The 19,295-nt window shown below is 44.9% G+C and overlaps 1 protein-coding gene across 3 annotated transcripts; it reads right to left on the bottom strand.

Moving 5' to 3' along the window:
• Positions 1-8,788: 8,788 nt before the first annotated feature.
• Positions 8,789-16,230, bottom strand: RNF7 (ring finger protein 7). Of its 3 annotated transcripts, XR_008446182.1 has the most exons (4): positions 15,999-16,226; positions 11,214-11,313; positions 10,979-11,026; positions 9,299-9,414 (listed from the first exon to the last, which is right to left on the bottom strand). XR_008446182.1 is itself a non-coding variant. In XM_054039644.1 (3 exons), the coding sequence occupies exons 1-3, from the start codon at positions 16,174-16,176 to the stop codon at positions 9,296-9,298; spliced, it is 345 nt and encodes a 114-aa protein (XP_053895619.1). In that variant the 5' UTR covers positions 16,177-16,212; the 3' UTR covers positions 8,789-9,295. The 3 variants fall into 3 exon arrangements, 2 of the variants coding, with proteins under 2 accessions (XP_053895619.1, XP_053895620.1); XM_054039644.1 differs by lacking the exon at positions 11,214-11,313 and having other exon boundaries at positions 8,789-9,414; positions 15,999-16,212; XM_054039645.1 differs by lacking the exon at positions 11,214-11,313 and having other exon boundaries at positions 16,012-16,230.
• Positions 16,231-19,295: the final 3,065 nt, after the last annotated feature.

Raw genomic sequence — 19,295 nt, 5'->3', positions numbered from 1 at the left:
GCAAATAAACCTAAAAAAACATTCTGAAAGAATGGAGAGTGCCCAAGATACACTGAAATTGGCCACATTAGCAACTCCTCCTGAGCCATGCTATCCCTTAAAGACAAATGCTATGAAATTACTCTATCTTTAGCCCCTTAGCACAACTTGTTTAAATGATAGAAGCAGAATCCCAGGATATGTTGACCCTATAACAGGTTTCAGTAATCTATCCCTAAATTACCAATGCAAATATTGCCATTTCTGCACCAGATACCTGAGCCAGAGCCTAATGGCAGGATGTTTCTGTCCCAAGGCAGAAGCAGATCAAGGAAACACCCATATTTTTATGGTGCTCTACTTGCCACTGGTGAGTAGGAATCTTTCTTTCTTTCTCTTACCCTCACTGCGAAGATAATCTTCTAAACTTGTACCAAGTGTAACCTGCGCAGTCTTCCTAAAACTGCAGAGACATAGCTGCACTACTGCAGTCACTGCTGGGGAGGTTGGTAGGGGTTCTACTACTGGAAAGGCATCTGGGGTGTCTATGCCCAGTATTAATATGAATTTTTATTTTTTTTTTGGTAGGAGAAGAAAAGTGGTCCCGCATTAATGTATTCATTGCAGAACGCAACACTGATTTATTTATTTTGTGTGTATGCTGAGGGGTAGCATTAATTGATTTTATTTGTGTTTGAGGTAAGGAACAGCATTAATTAATTTGGGAGGTGGGAGGAGAGTAACTCCGCCATCCCCGGAACCAACAGCCAATTGCAACCGGACATCGTCATCACCAAGGACCGAAAGAAGGTCATCATGGTGGATGTCACAGTGCCCTTCAACAACAGGACCCAGGCCTTCCATGATGCCTGAGCTCAAAAGGTGGAGAAATACGCCCCTCTAGCTGAAACCTTGAGAGCTAAGGGTTACCAAGTTCCGATGTGCTGATCGTCGGAGCCTTGGGCATATGGGACCCCACTAACGAGCAAGTGTTGGGAGAATGCGGAATCAGTCAACGCTACACTTGGCTGATGCGGCAACTCATGGTGTCAGACGCCATCAGATGGTCAAGGGACATCTACATAGAACACAACTCCGGATATTGGCAATACCAGGAGGGATGAGCTGGAGTGCTGATGAGGAGCACAGTGGGGAAAGTAACTGAAATACTTTCCTCATGGATTGTATTTTCTAAATGAACAACCTACCCTAAATTCTCAATTACTGAGGGACAATCTTCACTCACTGATATATGTGCTTTCCACAACCAACTCCCTGTATAACTTTTCATGAGTGATGTACCCGAATACTTGGATGCTAGTATCTAAACTGTATTCTTAAATTTACTTACCTAAATTTGGGTTACTGCTGATTATGCATTATATGTATCTGATGACTTTAAAAACAAACTTTGTATTTGTGGATAATCTAAGCACTATACCCAGATGTACAGACACTCTTTTCTCAACCTGTGTATTATATAATTTTAACATTAGCTTTAATAAAATTTTTATTTGGAGATTGAGCAGGAGTGGGCACAGCTTGGTGGCATCAGCATATTTCATACTGGCAAGTAGGCTTTAATTTTGGACATGGGAAATCAATGTGGCTCCACATAGGCACAGGTGTTTTGAGTAGAACTCAGGACAGCCTCCAAGTCAATTTATATTTTGATGCTAATTTGAATGATACATAGACATAATTTTATTATTGGACTCAAACTAATAAGTTCAAAGTAAAAAAAAAAGATGACATTGAATGTGTGTATTTATGAACACTGTCTTCCCCGCCCCCCCCTCAAATGTTGAAGTTTATATGTCATAAAATCAGTTCAAAGGATTGGGGGGAAAAAAGCACACAAGTAATAGTATGCATGAGCAACTTTAAAATTCTAATAGAAAGGTGTTTCCTCATAACTAATTTAGCATACATTGTAATCTTCAAAGAGTTGCCACAAATACTATATAATATAGTATAGATAGATAGACACTACCCACATGTACCACATATTAACATTGTAGGGTTATTTGCATTTTACTGAAGGGGTCTGTTTGTTTGTGGAGGAAACTCTAGCTTTCATAGCTCTACAGAAACTAAGGACAATTCTCTTTCTTCTTCCTAAATTATCAGTAGTATAACTCAATGTGTTTAAATATTCATAAATATCTTCTATAAATTATATAGAAAAATCTTGAGCAGTTTGAATATGTTAACTTACGCAGCTGAAAGTGAAAATTTTAATACCTTTTTCATATCTACTATATTCTCCACAGAATCTTTAAACACTAAATATATGCCATATTAATTGAATGACAACTTTTGCTGTACAAAAATTATGAACCTTCTGTCTAGTGTCAGAATGCCTGGATTTAGCATTGACCTACATTTATAGTCTATCCATAACAGACAAAAAGTGAATTTGCAATAGATTCCACTAAATGGAAAGACAATACACCTCAAAATTATGAAATGCCCTCTAGACATTTAATTTATTCAGGCAACATTTTACAGTTGCATATATGTGAAAGGTGGCATTATATAAGGACAACTGAATGGCTGCTCAGTACATTACTACATGTAGGGCTGACAGCATTACTCTTCTTAAGGTTGCCTGCCACATCCTACCTTGTTTTTAGTTGCCAAACTTCAACCAGTTGGACTGAAGTTTTCAGTGCCAGGTGTTTGCCTCAGGCTGAATTTATTTTTGGAAAATTTCAGCCAAAAGGATTCAGGGGATAATGGAGAGGAAAATCAGATGAGCCCAGGGAGATGGGGAATGGGAGGCAGTGGTGATCATGCCGGGGGGGGGGGGGGGGGAGGGGGGGGAAGAAGGAAGGAGGAGGAGGGGAAATATGCAGAAGAATTTGTGCCCACTATATCGCACTCTTCCAGGGAATGGTATGGAACCCAAGATCACAGAGTTTCATCATCCCTCTGCTGTCAGTAAATATGTATGAAAGCCAGTGATAAAATTCCCATCTCCCTTTCTAGTGCTGGTCCAGAGGATGACATTCTACTACTGATACTAATTATACTGGTATCAAGTATCAGGGGGTAGCCGTGTTAGTCTGTATCCACAAAAACAACAAGGAGTCCGGTGGCACCTTAAAGACTAACAGATTTATTTGGGCATAAGTTTTTGTGGGTAAAAAAACCACTTCTTCAGATGCATGGAGTGAAAATTACAGATGCAGGCATTATTATACTGACACATGAAGAGAAGGGAGTTACCTCACAAGTGGAGAACCAGTGTTGACAGAAATCTGTGTCATGGATCTAAAGGTTCCAACCCTGTTAATGAAATATGTGTGTAAATATAATGTCACATAATGACATTTCTGTTTTTTCAGGTTGCTTTTTTTAAAAACCTAGAACATTCCAGACACTAAAATTACATTTTTTCAGCGTGGTAGCTGTTTTAGTCTGTATCAGCAAAAACAACGAGGAGTCCTTGTGGCACCTTAGAGACTGACAAATTTATTTGGGCATAAGCTTTTTTTGGCCAAAACCCACAAATTACATTGAAAACTTTATTAAGGTTGCAAAGTCAAGCAGTGAAAATGTTTGAAATACCAGCATTAAAGTTGCCTTAATTCAACAGTCTGCATATGCATTATGACAGTCTTTAATTACATGATCCCATACTAATTTTTCCACAAGACCCTTGCCTGATTCAGTAGAGAGAATGGACTGCTCTGAAGGTGAACCAAGGATCTGTAGAGAAGGAGGCTGTTACGTGTAGGAACCCCACCTAATTTGTTGCAGAAGTTGGATGGTGTATAATGAATGAGGCAGGAGATTGAAGGGAAAGAAAGGATCGTTTCATGGTGAAGGTATTTGAATGTTGCCTTCTCGAATTGGATCCCTATTTCTGCCTCTGCCACAGAATTGCTATGTGAGGCTACTCAAGTTGCTTAAACCAAAAATTTTTCACAAGTGATTACTAATACTGAGTTCTTCATTTTCTGAGTATACAACGGAAGCACATGAGGATTGATTTGTAGAAGTGCTGAACAGTCACAGCCGCAACTGATGGTATAGGAGCACACTAAAGACTCTGAAAAAATCAGGTCACTGGTGTCTCCATTTGGGTACTCAAAATTACAGATACTTTTGACCTGAATCTTCATGCATGTAAAATATGAATAGGGAATTGGGAAAATAAACACTCAGATACTATAGTGATGAGCACCACAGAATTATTAATTTCCTCATGGGCTTTTCTATCTTCAGGAGCAGGGTTTGAATAGTGTAAAATAAATAAGACCCAGGGGCATAAATTGAACAATGAGCAGAAAACCAAATTTTGAACAGTTGCTCATTAAGTTCTAATATCCATCTTGTGACCTGAATGAGGCAAGGATCCTGTGGGAAAAAATAGTATGCGATCACATAATTAAAGAATGTATCATAATACATATGCACAAAGGGGCCAAATTAATGTTACATAAACACCATTAATTCTGGTATTTTCTTACTTTTGACTTCTTGACTAACAGAACATTATTAAGATTGCAATGTAGTTTTTTGGTGAGTAATTATATAAAGTCTTCAAGGTTATTTGTGCTTAAATTTGTAATTTTGCATCCTCAATACAAGCAGTCTTTTCTATGAGATGAGACTAATGAAATAAAAGACTGATGAAGTTATTTCATCAACACTTAAACTATCAATCTTCAAATATACTATTAATAAACTGGAAATATTAAATCCATTAAAAATCTGAAAAGAAAAAATTGTTGGGTCTTCCCTAACAAAGAGTGTTTATTTTACTGAGTTATTATCCTGTAATACAAATGCCTTTTCCCCTTAGTATATAAAATTTTCCACTCAAGTAAAGAGATACAGTAACTCCTCACTTAAAGTCATCCTGGTTAATGTTGTTTCCTTATTACGCTGAAGATCAGATAGGGAACATGCTCGTTTAAAGTTGTGCAATGCTCCCTTATAACGTTGTTTGGCAGCCGCCTGCTTTGTCCACTGCTTGCAGAAAGAGCAGCCCATTGGAGCTAGCTGGTGGGGGCCTGGAACCAGGGTGGACCGGTAGCCCCTGCTCAGCTCCCCGTTCCCCTAAGTTCCCTGTGCGGCAGCCATCCAGCAGGCTATCAATTGCCGGCAGTTCAGCTGTCCCTCCCGCCATTGCCATGTGCTGCTCCTGCCCTCTGCCTTGGAGCTGCTCCTGGGAGCCTCCCGCTTGCTGTGCCGGGGGGAGGGGAAAGAAGGGGGCTAATGTCAGGGTGTCCAACTCCCCCCTGCTTATCCCATCTCCATAGAGCAGGGGGGGACACAACAGGGCTCAGGACGGATGGAGCTTGCTTGCAGCAGCTGCTGTCTCAACTTGAGGATCTACTTGAAAAGGCAATGTACTTAGCATGGGGTAATGCGCATCTCTCTCTCTCCCCACACTCACAGGGTGTGTGTGTCTGTCTGCCATGCTGTCTCCCCTCCCTCCATTTGTGCTGCCTTGTAGAGTGTGAGGCTACATTAACAACAATGTGTTAACCCTTGAGGGCTCAGCTATTTCATCATTTAGCAGTAAGGCATTCCCTGGGAAATATCCCACCCTCTGACTTCACCATCTCAAACCAAGCTTCACAATCATCATTGCTGTGTACAGTATTAAATTGTTTAAAACTTATACTGCACATTATATATATATAGTCTTTTGTACGGTGAAAAAAATTTCCCAGGAGCATAACCCCCCACCCATTTATATTAATTCTTATTGGAAAATTGGATTCGCTTAACATCGTTTTGCTTAAAGTCGCATTTTTCAGGAACATAACTACAACGTTAAGCGAGGAGTTACTGTACATTAACAAGCCCTCTCAGCCATAACATTAATGAGAACCCACTGGAAATTCCCTTACCTACACAGAGATGCCATTGTGTGGTATTATTTGCTCTGTCCATTTTCCTCTCCTCCCTCCTGTTGGCCACTGTCATTCTTTTTCTGCATGTTGCACAACTGCTGCTAGCTGAGGACCAGTTTTAATTAATGGGTAATCCTATTTCCTTTTACTCTTTTCTACAGACGCTCACTAGAGTGGGAAAAAGACCAATTTTCCAGTGAAGAAATGTACAGAAAACTGTGTTCTAAAAGCTTTCCCAAACACAGGCATACAGCTAAGATAGCAGCAAAGTTACACCCTGACTTCAGGACAACAGGATTTGCCTTTCCACCAAGCCCCCCAGTCACAAAAGCAAGACCTTTGCCACTTGTTCTAGTTAAGTTCACAAGTGCCTGAGGTGCTTAGCTATAAAGAAGAGACAAGGCCAGGAGAAATGTTGCATTGACCCAATTCAGCATGAGGCTCTAAAAGTGAAGCCATCTAGTTCTGGGTGGCAGTTGGTGGATTTTGTGTTTAATAGTTCAGTTTTTTCCCCTTTTTAGAGAAAGCAAGTTTGGAAAAGAGGTTTGATTGAAGTGTGTGCTGCACAGCAAATCACTGCACAGCTCCATAAATCTCTGACATGAAAGTTAGAACTGATCTTTGCAGTTTCTTTTAAAAAGATTAAAGCAATAATGAGGCACCTTACCAGGTGGGCCATAACTAATGCAGGAGATTAAGACCACGTCTATGCTACAGGGACTCTAGCAGCAGAGTTACAGTGCCGTAGTTATGCTAGCACCACCAAATACTGTAGATGCAGCCTGCAGTGAGGGAAGGGGTTTTTCCCATTGCTGTAGGAACACCCTGTCCCCACCTTATGGCAGCTAGGGTGACGGAAGCATGCTTCTATCCACCTAGCTGGGTCTGCCTTGGGGAGTTAGGTCAGCATAGGTAGGATGCCCGGGGTGTGGATTTTTCATACTCATGACCACTGTAGTTACATTGATCTAAATTTTAAGAGTAGGCCAGGTCTAAAGTTCTTCACTTTGGAAAGCCTCCTCTAAAGAAAGCGAACTCTTTAACGAGGAACTAATCACATGAGATACTGAGCATTCATTTTCCCTGGCCCTGCACTTTGCTGAATCTTGTCCTTAGCTGTTTGTAAATGGCTTTGAAAATGAAAAAGCACTACAAGTGCTAAGAATTTATCATCAAGGATTGACTGGGAATTTGTGTGCGTATGTGGGGGGGCAGTTATGAAGGGGATTTTTGTTGAGTGGGGAAGAGTGGGCGTCTACATAAGCATTTAAAGTGGGTTATTTTCTTTGTTGAGGGTGGGAGAGGTATTAGAAGGGGGTTTAATAGCTGTGATACTTTTATTCAGTAAAGAAGAGGTTGTGCACCTTCTCTCTTTGTGTTGGGGGAGGAGATTCAATGATCATGAACCCTGCTCTCCTGCCTGAATTAATTTCTGTATGTTTGTTTAGTCCGGGGTCAGCAACCTTTCAGAAGTGGTGTGCCGAGTCTTCATTTATTCACTCTAATTTAAGGTTTCGCGTGCCAGTAATACATTTTAATGTTTTTAGAAGGTCTCTTTCTATAAGTCTATAATATATAACTAAACTATTGTCGTATGTAAAGTAACTAAGGTTTTAAAAATGTTTAAGAAGCTTCTTTTAAAATTAAATTAAAATGCAGAGCCCCCCGGACCGGTGGCCAGGACAGGGGCAGTGTGAGTGCCACTGAAAATCAGCTCACGTGCCGCCTTTGGCACATATGCCATAGGTTGCCTACCCCTGGTCTAATCGGTATAGATTGTAAACTCTTCCAGGCAAGGACTGCATCTTAACTTTTGTAATGTGCTTTGTAAAATGCCATGTACATTTATGGCCTGGTATACAAAGATATACGTTTGTTCTAGTAGATTCCAGCCAATCAAGATGTTCAACTTTCGGTGAGTTCACCTTTTTCCCCAGCAGGTGGCATTAGCACACAGTGAAGTGAGTGATCAAGACATATAGGTATGCTTGCTAACAGACAGCAGCATGATGCAATCAAAAAGGTAGGCCACCACCTATATGAGGGCATTCAAATAGGCCAGGGTCAATTGATGTTATTTGATTGGTCAACTGATCAGCTTATCAAATCTAGTTTAGAACGATCTTAACAGAACACAGACTTTTCAAACTTGTCATATATTTAAAACTCACTCAAATCTTGTTCATAGGCCATGTGTTTCCTGTAGGCATTATAGGGCAAAGACAACCAAAAGAATTAAGGACAAGCAGTTAAATATAAGTAAGAAAAACAGAAATTAAAACAGCGTTGTCCGTACAGAAAAATAACCAAATGAAGCCTTCCCATTACAAAAGGCAAAACAACAATTGTTATTACATGAAAATATAAGTCTACCAATCTGATGAAATAGACAAAGGGATACAAAACATATTCCCAAATAGACCTACCTTTACTGACAAGATGAAACAATGTGCTGCATTAGATTCTTGCTACGTTATTTAGCATATATTAGCATATACTTTCTTTATAACATCTATTTTGTCAATTATATTTTTGAAACAATTTATAGATATGGTTCTCAATTGATCTAAAATACATCCAAGATCAGCTAGTTCCTAACCAATATTTGCACATCGCCAGCTAATTAATTTCAAATATGGTTATTAAAATGGCCCAATGCTGGATTAAATACATCCCCCATTGCTTTTACTAGAAATTACAATAAAAATCCTAACATAGTAAAAGTTTAAAATTGTATGTTGGAGAAACCATGTATATATCATTATAAAGGAAAAGGCTATTAATATCCAATGAACTATAGGGTCAGATTTCTTAAGCCATCACAAAAACAAGCCTGTACTAAAACCTAAATAAGAGGTTTCTACCATAATGGGGACCGGGGGGGTGGGGGGGTGGGGGTGAAGGATGGAAGGGACGGGAAAAAACAACAATAAAAATGTTTCACACACTATTTATTTTAGTCAAAAAATCACTATCAGGCAAAATTATTTATGGTGGTTTGGTGTGAATGCATATTATTTGAATGGCAAGAATTTCTTTTTTTCAATCAATTATACAGCACATCAGACATAAACAAGGCCTTCTTTTTGAATGGATTGGTTTCTTACATTTCCTTACCAAAAACATAAGGTAGATTGTAATTATGTATTTTCGGCACCACAGCATTTCTAAGCAGTTGATATAATTTACACCAGAACACTGACAGAGAGACAGACTAAGGTAGTGTGCCTATGGTCCTTAGCTGTGGAAGGATGTTGAAATAAGATCAGAGAAAATGGCAGCACACGAACACATTAGAGCATGTTCAAGCACAACAAAACCATAGTATTCTTTTAACATAGATATAAATTGAATGAATCACGAGTGTTCCTCCCTTTCATATGGATATATGGCAGCAGACAATATTGCTTCAAACAAGTTCAACAGAAAAACTGTCAATGTTTTCATTTGCCTATTCTCTGGACCACCCAGTCCTGTTGACAGAGGGGACAGCGATTGTTCTGTTTCACCCATAGGGACATGCAGCAATTGTGGAAGGAATGATTACATTCTCCCCAGACAACTGAAAGAAAAGAAAAATACTTGATATGTTCTAATTACACTGTTTAATATAGACGTACAAACTACATTCACAATAAAGAGTACAAACAATATAACTCAGATTTTTACAGCAAATAGAGGGTTATATGATATTTGGGGCAATAATACATTATAATGATTTATTGATTTAGACTAGATAAGTGTTAATGGTTTGATAGTATTTTCCATAAATAGAATATTGTGTTCTACAGGGTTATGTCTCACACATTAGCCACTAAAAACATGTCTACCCATTTATTTCTAATTCAAGAGACATATACACATACTTTCATATTCTTACACATCTGTAGAATGCTTAGCATGGTGCTGTGCACTATATAAATAATACATAATACTATGAACATTACTGAGGGACGAGGGAAGCCTGTGAGTGATCTGGAAACTTCCACAGCCTAGCTAAAGTCTATCTTACTTTTTACTGGTTCATTAATTAAGTATAGTTAGTGTATTGTTTCAGTGTTGATTTTCCATCATGTGCAAAAGGTTTAAGGGCATATGAACAAATTCTAATTAACATTTTATTTGAATTTTTAAAGTTCAAAGTTACGATATATGATAAATAAAATAATATAGGATACTAGTACATAAGCATTTAAAATGAGCTCTCAGCTATATCAGAGGTTGTTCAAAGGCCATAATCATTTAAATATACCAAACTGGACTAATTCTGCATTGTACTAGTTGCTTTTTTTTTTTCTAGCTTTCATTTAGCAGTGATTGTAGACAAGAGCACTATTCACAGGACTGTTGTTAAGTTTTGTATTTTTTCTCTTTCATATCTGTCTTTAAATGGGAGACCTAACAGGACAACCATGGAATGTGGAAGTGGTAATTTCTTTTATAGACAATAAGATGATCAACTAAAATAAAACTATTGAATTAACTGAGATTATATGTTTTATAAAGGAAATAGCAAAGAGGTGGAAATGTCCATAATTGATTTTACAAGTTCAATTAACAGAGTAGTATAACTATACTACTTATAATACTTCCAAGTTAAAAAAATGTTTGAATGTCTACATATCACATAAAAAATCTGATATAATGCTTAAGGCTACACTTTTCCAACTGAAAAGCAGATTAACAAAACAATAACAAATAACATCTTTGAAACCTCAAAAATCTTAGATGAGGAAAAGACGATCAAATATATTCCATGTCTTCATAACCTAGACAAAATTTTATTCCACACTTGCATGTTTCAGTGAAGTTCTTCTGTTATATCTTCTAGCATCTATCTTAAAGGAAGAGATAGTAGGTATTTCCTATCTAACTCAAAAAAGTCTACAGTAGTCTGTCCTGAATTATATAACTAGTTCTTCCCAGTCACAAACACATATATAAATGACCAGTTGCAGATTTGCTCAGTCAAGTACTTTTCTATGACAGTGTGTCTTTTTACATTAGTATTGCTGTACAGTTTATTTTTGCGCATTAATAAAATTAGTATTATCTTCAAACTTAAAAAAGCACCCCACTGAGAAAAAGCCTTTGCTGAAAAACATGAGAATGATATCACTACATACCAACACAATCTTCTTGTTTGTTTTCAGCTTGACATCTAAGACAGGCATCTAAAAGTAAACATGAACAAAACTCAATTTGATGCTCAGAATACAATCTTAAAACTGGCTTTTCTAATGGAAATATAAACCGTGGAACATATTTATAAAGGTAAAATTCTGTCTCTCGAATTCTGCCATCTAGTTCAACTGTATTTATTAGATAAAAAGGAAATTAAAATACAAGCACTATGCATACCAAAAGAAAAACATTTCTTTTCAGGAGGTAAAAAGAACTGGAAACTGTAAGACAAGCTCTTCACACCCTCCATTTTGTTTGGACATTTTCACAAGCTCTGCTGCAAAAAAAAATCTCCTTTTTGTATATGTAACCACTGGGAGACTTCTGCCAAATCCACTCAAGCAGATTAAAAATTAAATAAGAGCACTCACACGCAACCCCCAACTTCAGGAATTTGTTTTTCAGATGTCAGCATCTCCTTTTAAGGAAATCATTCACAATTTTATTGTTTTTCAGCCTCCCATCAAACCGTGCCCCACACCACCTTTTTTACACAGCAATTTTACTTGATGAGTACCTTAAACTTCACCAGAATATAAAACACACACCCACACCCTATATTTTTAGATCATTTATTAGTCGTGCAATGTAAGTGAAGAGACCTCACCATACTTTTAGATCATTTATTAGTTGTGCAATGTAAGTAAAGAGACCAATGGGGACATATAATACATATTTTTTAAATGGTGTCTAATCTTGTAGGGGACAGAAAGGAATAAGGATATGTGACTCCTAGTTGGAGTAGTACATCAGCTGCTGCTCCGCACTATGTAAGCGCTTACTGCTGCTCCCACTTCAGATTCCTCCCCTCCTCAAACAGCAAAGAGAATGGGAATGCTGAGGCAGCAATGTTTCCCCAAATGAGACAGAGGAGAGTAGCTCTTCCTTTAGTAGACAATCAGGAGTTTCACTCATTTATTTATTCTTTTATTATTTGCTGCCTAAGATGGGAAATACAACAAACAGGCAGGGGAAGGACACAATAACACAGGGCGATATCTGGGTATGGAAATTGTATGGCGGGCCATGAATGCTCACAAAATTAGGGGTCGGGGTGCGGGAGGGGGTGAAGGCTTCAGCTGGGGGTGCAGGTTCTGGGGTGGGGCTGAGGGTTTGGGGGTGCAAGAGGGCTGGGACTGAGGGGTTTGGAGGGCGGCAGAGGAATCAGGGCTGGGGCTACTACTTCATTCTGCTCTAAAGTCTTTCTTCCTCTAGTATGCTCATAAATTCTCCCAGCTCAAAAGACTGTTCTAGACACAAACAAAAATATATGAGAAATGGCTGGGCTAGTTATGTCCGATATTGCCAGGGTAGGCACCAGTGATGAGCTCCCAAAATCCTAATAACCGGTTCCCTAACGGAACTTCAGCGGCACTTCAGTGCCGGGGGGGGGTCTTCACTTGCTTTGGGTTTTCGGCGGCACTTCAGCGGCGGGTCCTTCAGTGCCGCCGAAGACCCGGAGTGAGTGAAGGACCCGCCAGGGAACCGCCCGGTAAGTACAAGCCCCATGTGCCTCCCAAACAGCCTGTTGTCCCCCTCCCATCCAACTCCCACCCACGTCCTACCCCCAACTGTCCCCCCTCAGAACCCGCAACCCATCAACCCCCCCCGCTCTGTGTCCCCTGACCTCCCCCTCTCGAGACCCCCCCCACCCCTAACTGCCCCCCAGGACCCCACCCCTTACCCAACTCCCCCCGCTCCCTGTCCCCTGACTGCCCCGACCCCATCCACCACCACCCCGACAGACCCCTGGAACTCCCACACCTACCCAACCCCCCCCATTCCCCATCCCCCTGACCACCCCCCCCCCAGAACCTCCGCCCCCTCCAACCTCTCCCAGCCCCGGCCCGGCCCCCTTACCATGCTGCTCAGGGCAGCATGTATCGATGCTGCGTGGCCCGCTGGATCTCACAGCCCCACCCCCTTACCATGCCGCTCAAAGAGGCAGGAGCTACAGAGCTGCCCAGGAGCGGTCTAGAGTGTTGGTGCTGGCGGCGCGGCACGCTGAGGCTCTGTGAGAGGGGGGAAGGCAGGGGAGGGGCTGGGGGAGCCTCCCCAGCTGGGTGTTCATGTGGGCCAGACAGGAAAGTCCTGCGGGCCACATAGTTTGCCCACCCCTTTAACAACCGGTTCTAAACCAGCTTCTAAATTTAACAACCGGTTCGCACGAACCGGTGTGAACCGGCTCCAGCTCACCACTGGTGGGCACTCAGATTGGATTCTCAATCTTTCGCTCCCCAGAACAACAGTGGAAGAATGATTTTGGGCAAGTCACTTAACCTCAGTTTCCCATAAAAGGGGTTTCTTATCCATTTTTCTAAAACACTTTGAAATTCATAGATGAAAAGCACTATATAAAAGTGTTAAGTATCTTTATTTTCTGGAGATTCTGTCTCTACAACACAAAAGACAGTTCAGTTTCCCTATTCATTCTGTCCTTGGCTATTCTACTGAAACTGCCAATGTGTGCCAACTGCAGTGGTTTTTGTAATTTGAATACCCACCTACTGGGAATTGGACAGAAACCATATTTGTATCATGCAGAACACTGACTAGACATAAAATGGTAACTTGAATTACTCCTTACCAAAGCTGCATTTGTATGGTGACCTAGAGATGAAAAGGCTCTGTGTGTCTCCAATTATTAACTCCCTGAGCTATCCAATCTCAAACAGCAATAAAAATTCACGCTTTTTAATGTATTTAGGTCGTCATAATTATATGTAATTGCTATGCTGTCAATGTCTTAATCGGTACAATTTAAGCTACTTTTAAACATTGTTTTCAGCGAAAGTACAGCTGCAGCAATATTACTGGGAAGGAGATATTCAGGTAACATCTGACAAGTGGGTATAAGAACCTTTTTTTGGATAAGTGTTAATATTTGTAATCAGTTGGGGAGATTTGTACAAATATAGTGATAATGATTTTTAGCTAATGCAATAATGAGACCTTTCATTTATACAAGAGTGGTTTGCAAGACATAATTAACAGATAACACAAAGAATACACTAGACATCACCCTTGAAGAGCAACCATTTCCTGGTGAAATGTAGCAAGAGAAGAGCAGAGCACAGACAAAGTTTCAGCTTGGTGAAGTAGATGCACAGAGATGAAGGACTCCAGTTAGTGATCCAATTTAAGCAATGAAGCTTCTGTTTGGCTAGTTAAGGAGGATCACCTATTAGGACCCACCACCACATCTATGGCACCATAGGCTATGGTCAGTCACCACATGGTAGCCTACAGAGGCTGGTTTATTCCATGTCCCCTCATTACATGAGAGCTGCTGGGCTAAGTCAACCAACTAGAGCAGGGGTAGGCAACCTATGGCACGCGTGCCGAAGGCGGCACACGAGCTTATTTTCAGTGGCACTCACACTGCCCGAGTCCTGGCCACTGGTCCGGGGGGCTCTGCATTTTAATCTAATTTTAAATGAAGCTTCTTAAACATTTTTAAAACCTTAGTTACTTTACATACTATAGTTTAGTTATATATTATAGACTTAGAGAAATAGACCTACTAAAAATGTTAAAATGTATTACTGGCATGCGAAACCTGAAATTAGAGTGAACAAATGAAGTCTCAGCACACCACTTCTGAAAGGTTGCCGACCTCTGAACTAGAGTTTATTTCAGGGAAATAAAGAATTGTATGAATATTACAGGATAAAGCTGATTGCTTAAGTGAAGCCTCTGATTATTTATTTCTGGTACAAACACACATAGAGCTATGTCACCCACAGGTACCAGCACAGGATCCTTTGTGCAATTACTGCTAGGGCGTGGGACAAACACAGAGGTAGGGCATTAGGCACTACATAAATGGCCTTGGTATCATCCCAGCAAACAGGTCCGTGTGGGAAAGAAGGAACCCAGTATGTACAAGCTCCAACAGAAACCCCGGTTTTGCCTGTGGAGGGAGGCAGGCAGTGAGGAGATTCAGGCCCCCAGGATGTGGGGCTCTGGCCGCGGGGGACAGCAGTGAGGAGCTATAGGGTCCCCCGGCCTCTCCCCGCGGAGGGGGGAGTGAGGAGATACAGGCCCCTCTCCCCAGGATATGGGGCTCTGGCCGCGGGGGACAGCAGTGAGGAGCTATAGGGTCCCCCGGGCTCTCCCCGCGGGGGGGAGTGAGGAGATACAGGCCCCTCTCCCCAGGATGTGGGGCTCTGGCCGCGGGGGACAGCAGTGAGGAGCTATAGGGTCCCCCGGGCTCTCCCCGCGGGGGGGAGTGAGGAGATACAGGCCCCTCTCCCCAGGATATGGGGCTCTGGCCGCGGGGGACAGCAGTGAGGAGCTATAGGGTCCCCCGGGCTCTCCCCGCGGGGGGGAGTGAGGAGATACAGGCCCCTCTCCCCAGGATGTGGGGCTCTGGCCGCGGGGGACAGCAGTGAGGAGCTATAGGGTCCCCCGGGCTCTCCCCGCGGGGGGGAGTGAGGAGATACAGGCCCCTCTCCCCAGGATATGGGGCTCTGGCCGCGGGGGACAGCAGTGAGGAGCTATAGGGTCCCCCGGGCTCTCCCCGCGGAGGGGGGAGTGAGGAGATACAGGCCCCTCTCCCCAGGATATGGGGCTCTGGCCGCGGGGGACAGCAGTGAGGAGCTATAGGGTCCCCCGGGCTCTCCCCGCGGGGGGGAGTGAGGAGATACAGGCCCCTCTCCCCAGGATGTGGGGCTCTGGCCGCGGGGGACAGCAGTGAGGAGCTATAGGGTCCCCCGGGCTCTCCCCGCGGGGGGGAGTGAGGAGATACAGGCCCCTCTCCCCAGGATATGGGGCTCTGGCCGCGGGGGACAGCAGTAAGGAGCTATAGGGTCCCCCGGGCTCTCCCCGCGGGGGGGAGTGAGGAGATACAGGCCCCTCTCCCCAGGATGTGGGGCTCTGGCCGCGGTATGGGGCGGGACAGTGAGGGGGTGCGGGGCTCCGCCCAGGGCGGGGGGAAGGCCGTGGCCCGCCGGCGCTTACCCATGACCTGTACCCGGCAGATGGCGCAGGTGTCGCACTCCACGTCCCAGCTCCACATGGCCACCGCGTTCCACTTCTTCAGCGAGAACATCTTGTCCGCAGCGCCCGCCTTGGCGCCCGAGGAGCCCGGGTGAGAGTGGGGGGCGCCCGGCTCGTCTCCGTCCTCCACGTCGGCCATGGCGGGGGGCGGAGACGCTGAGGAGAAATCGCTGTGGCTCCGCGGAGCCGGGAGAGCGGGGCTGCAGCGCCACCCAGTGTCGGGAGCGACGCCACCCGCCCGGCCCAGCCAGCAGGGCGGGGGACCCGACCCCTAGCCCCACCCTCCGGGAGCAGAGGTGGGGGACCAGCCGCAGGCTCTGCGGAACGCTCGGGGCCCCTCTCGGCCGCCCCCGCCACGGAAACAGGGCTCCTGACTGTAGCTTGTGCTGATGCTGTGGGAAGGGCGAGGGGCAGTGGCGGATTTAGAGTTAGTGGTGCCCTGTGCTCAGCTTCATTTTTGGGACCCCTCATTGGGACCCAGGCAAGAAAAAAGAATATTCTCTCTTATCTCCCCCTCCCCATTTTCATTCTTTTTTTCCTTCATCCTCCTCCTATATTATATAGGGTTACCATATTTAAACATCAAAAAAAAGGACACTCCAGGGGGTCCTGGCCCCGCCCCTTCCCCATCCCTGTCCCTGCCCCAACTCCACCCCCTCCCCTGAGTACCCCACATTCCCCCTCCTCCCTCCCAGCCACGCGAAACAGCTGCCTGAGCGCTATCGGCTTCACGGTTTGCCGGGCAGCCCCTAGACCTCCAGACCCTGCGCCCCCAGCCGGGCGCTTCCCCTCCTGGGCTTCGGCTGCGCTGGGGAAGCGCCCGGCTGGGGGCGCAGGGTCTGGAGGTCTGGGGGCTGCCCGACAAACCGTGAAGCCGGTAGCGCTCAGGCAGCTCTGCTCTTCAGCTGCACAGAGCTGATGGGTCTGGGGGGAGCAGCAGCAGCCGCCGCAGGGGAATCCGCCTGCAGCTCGCAGAATGCCGGACCAAAAAGCCAGACATGTCCGGGAAAATCCAGATTTATGGTAACCCTATATTATAAGTAATAAGAAGTAAATGAAAATAAAGTGATGTACCTTGCTTGTTTTTGTAGTCTAACTTATTTTTCCAGCGACCATGTGAACATTGCTGAGGGTCTCAGCCGACCACTTAATAATCTTTCCAAATATTGTTTGTATCGTTAGCTAATTATTGTACAGTGCCTTGGATAAGAGCACTTTATAAAACATAACGTACAAAAATGTTGGGGTGCGGGATCTGGCCAGGATTTAGGGGGCAGGAGGGGGCTCAGGGCTGGGGGTGCAGGGTCTGGGAGGAAGTCAGGGTGCAGGAGCAGGCTGGGGATTGGGGTGTAGGGTCTAGCCAGGAGTTAGGGTGTGGGAGGGGTCTCAGGGCTGGGGCAGGGGATTGGGGTGTGGAGCGCTTACATGGGGCAGTTCCTGTTTGGTATGACGGGTGCTTGTGGGGTGTGTGTACAGGAGTCAGGGTGGGCTGGGGGTGTGGGGGGGTTGCAGGAGTCAGGGAGGGCAGGTGGCTGGGGGCGTGTGAGGGGGTGCAGGAGTCAGGGGGGACTGGGGGCGTGTGAGGGGGTGGAGGAGTCAGGGCTGGGGATGCAGGGTCCTGGAAGGAGTTAGGGTGCAGGAGCGGGTTGGGGTTGGCTAGTTAAGGAGGATCACCTATTAGGACCCACCACCACATCTATGGCACCATAGGCCATGGTCAGTCACCACATGGTAGCCTACAGAGGCAGGCTCTGGCCAGGAGTTAGGATGCAGGATGGGGCTCAGGGTTAGGGTGTGGAATGCTTATCTGGGGCAGTCCAATTTGGTGCAAGGAGTGCAGATAGGAACGTGGGGTGTGTGTGCAGGAACTCTCATTTGGTGCTTGGTGAGGTGGGGGTGCAGGATTCAGGGAAGGCAGGGTGTGTGTGAGGGGGGTGCAGGAGTCAGGACGGGGCTGGAGGGCGTGGGCTGAGGGGGTTATGTGTAGGAGGAATGCGGAGCCCCTGCCTTTGCTCCGCCCTGCCCCAATTCCACCCCCTTTCCCAAGGCCCCGCCCCCACCTCTTCTCCACCTCCTCCCCCGAGTGCGCTGCGGCCCCACTCCTCCCCCTCCCTCCTGGAGGGGCCTGAGCGCCAGCAAACAGCTGTTTGGTGGCGGGGGAAGTGCTGGGAGGGGGAAGGAGAGGGAGGGGCGGGAATGCAGCACGCTCGGGGGAGGAGACGGGGGAGGGGGGAGCTGGTTGCTGGTGGGGGCGGAGCTTGCAGCGGGAGCCCCAGGATCCGGCAGAACCAAGCTTCTGCCCCCGCAGCTGCCTGGCCCTGGAGCCCCTGTTGGGGGGCCCCGTGCCAGGGCAGTCTGTGTTTCACTGTAAATCCGTCTCTGGCAAGGGGCCCCCGTCACTTCCAGGCTCCTTGGACTGGGTGCAAGGCAGCCCAGATTCCCTGGAACATCACTGCTATGGGGAGCCCAGCCTGGGGGAGGGCTGTTTTTAATGCTCTTGGGCAGGCGGCTGGGGTTTGTCTGGGGATTTATACTGCGCCCATCGCTGTGCTGTCCGGGCACTAACGCTTGTCATTTCAGGCAGTGGTTAAAGTAGCTTGAAACAGGAGGGGAATCTCTCCCCATACTAGCCAAGTGGGAGCTGTGGGAGAGGAAAGTGAGTTGAGCTCCTTGTCACCCTCAAAAGCTGCTCACAAAAGGGGGTGGGGGGTTAGGTATTATTTCCACATAAAGAGGATAAGGTCACCCTCAAGCAGAGATATTTCCACTGGTTCTAGCAATGGAGTTTCTGCCCAACACAGTGAATGGGTTAACACTCCCCTCACTCCCGCTCATTTAATAATAACCCCAATCCCTTGACCATTTTTTCCTCTCCCTCCAATAAATAAGATGTTAGATTCTCCTTGTCACCAGATGTTTATTGGAGCTCTGACTGACCTTGGGCCAGCCTTGATATCCATATGAGGATATGTCTGAGCCAGCCCCCGACACTTGTAAACTCCACTGTTGTTGCAGTTGTCAAAATATTCACAGTTCTCAACAGTCCAACAATGAAAAAAGGGATTCAGTGGGTATAGTGGGAAGGGTTTTTTGTTTGTTTGTTTTTAAGGTTTGTTACAAACTTGTTGGGGTGCCAGTATCCCAATTCCATTCTTCAGGGGGCCTGTTACAGGAATTTTTCTGTCTGTAGAAGATTTATTAAGGACTCCTTCCCTTACAGGTTTGTCACTTAAATTAGCATCTATCCACTATGGCAAT

Source organism: Malaclemys terrapin, chromosome 9, assembly GCF_027887155.1.
Source record: "Malaclemys terrapin pileata isolate rMalTer1 chromosome 9, rMalTer1.hap1, whole genome shotgun sequence".
Classification (NCBI taxonomy): domain Eukaryota; kingdom Metazoa; phylum Chordata; order Testudines; family Emydidae; genus Malaclemys; species Malaclemys terrapin.
This window is presented reverse-complemented; position numbering and strand designations above follow the sequence as displayed.

Coding starts and splice junctions, on each gene's coding strand:
- RNF7 (XM_054039644.1), bottom strand. CDS start 16,176: ATGGCCGACGTGGAGGACGGAGACGAGCCGGGCGCCCCCCACTCTCAC. Junction 11,027..15,998: donor CTGCCGGGTACAGGTCATGG/GTAAGCGCCGGC, acceptor GTTTACTTTTAG/ATGCCTGTCTTAGATGTCAA. Junction 9,415..10,978: donor CAAACAAGAAGATTGTGTTG/GTATGTAGTGAT, acceptor CTTTTCTTTCAG/TTGTCTGGGGAGAATGTAAT.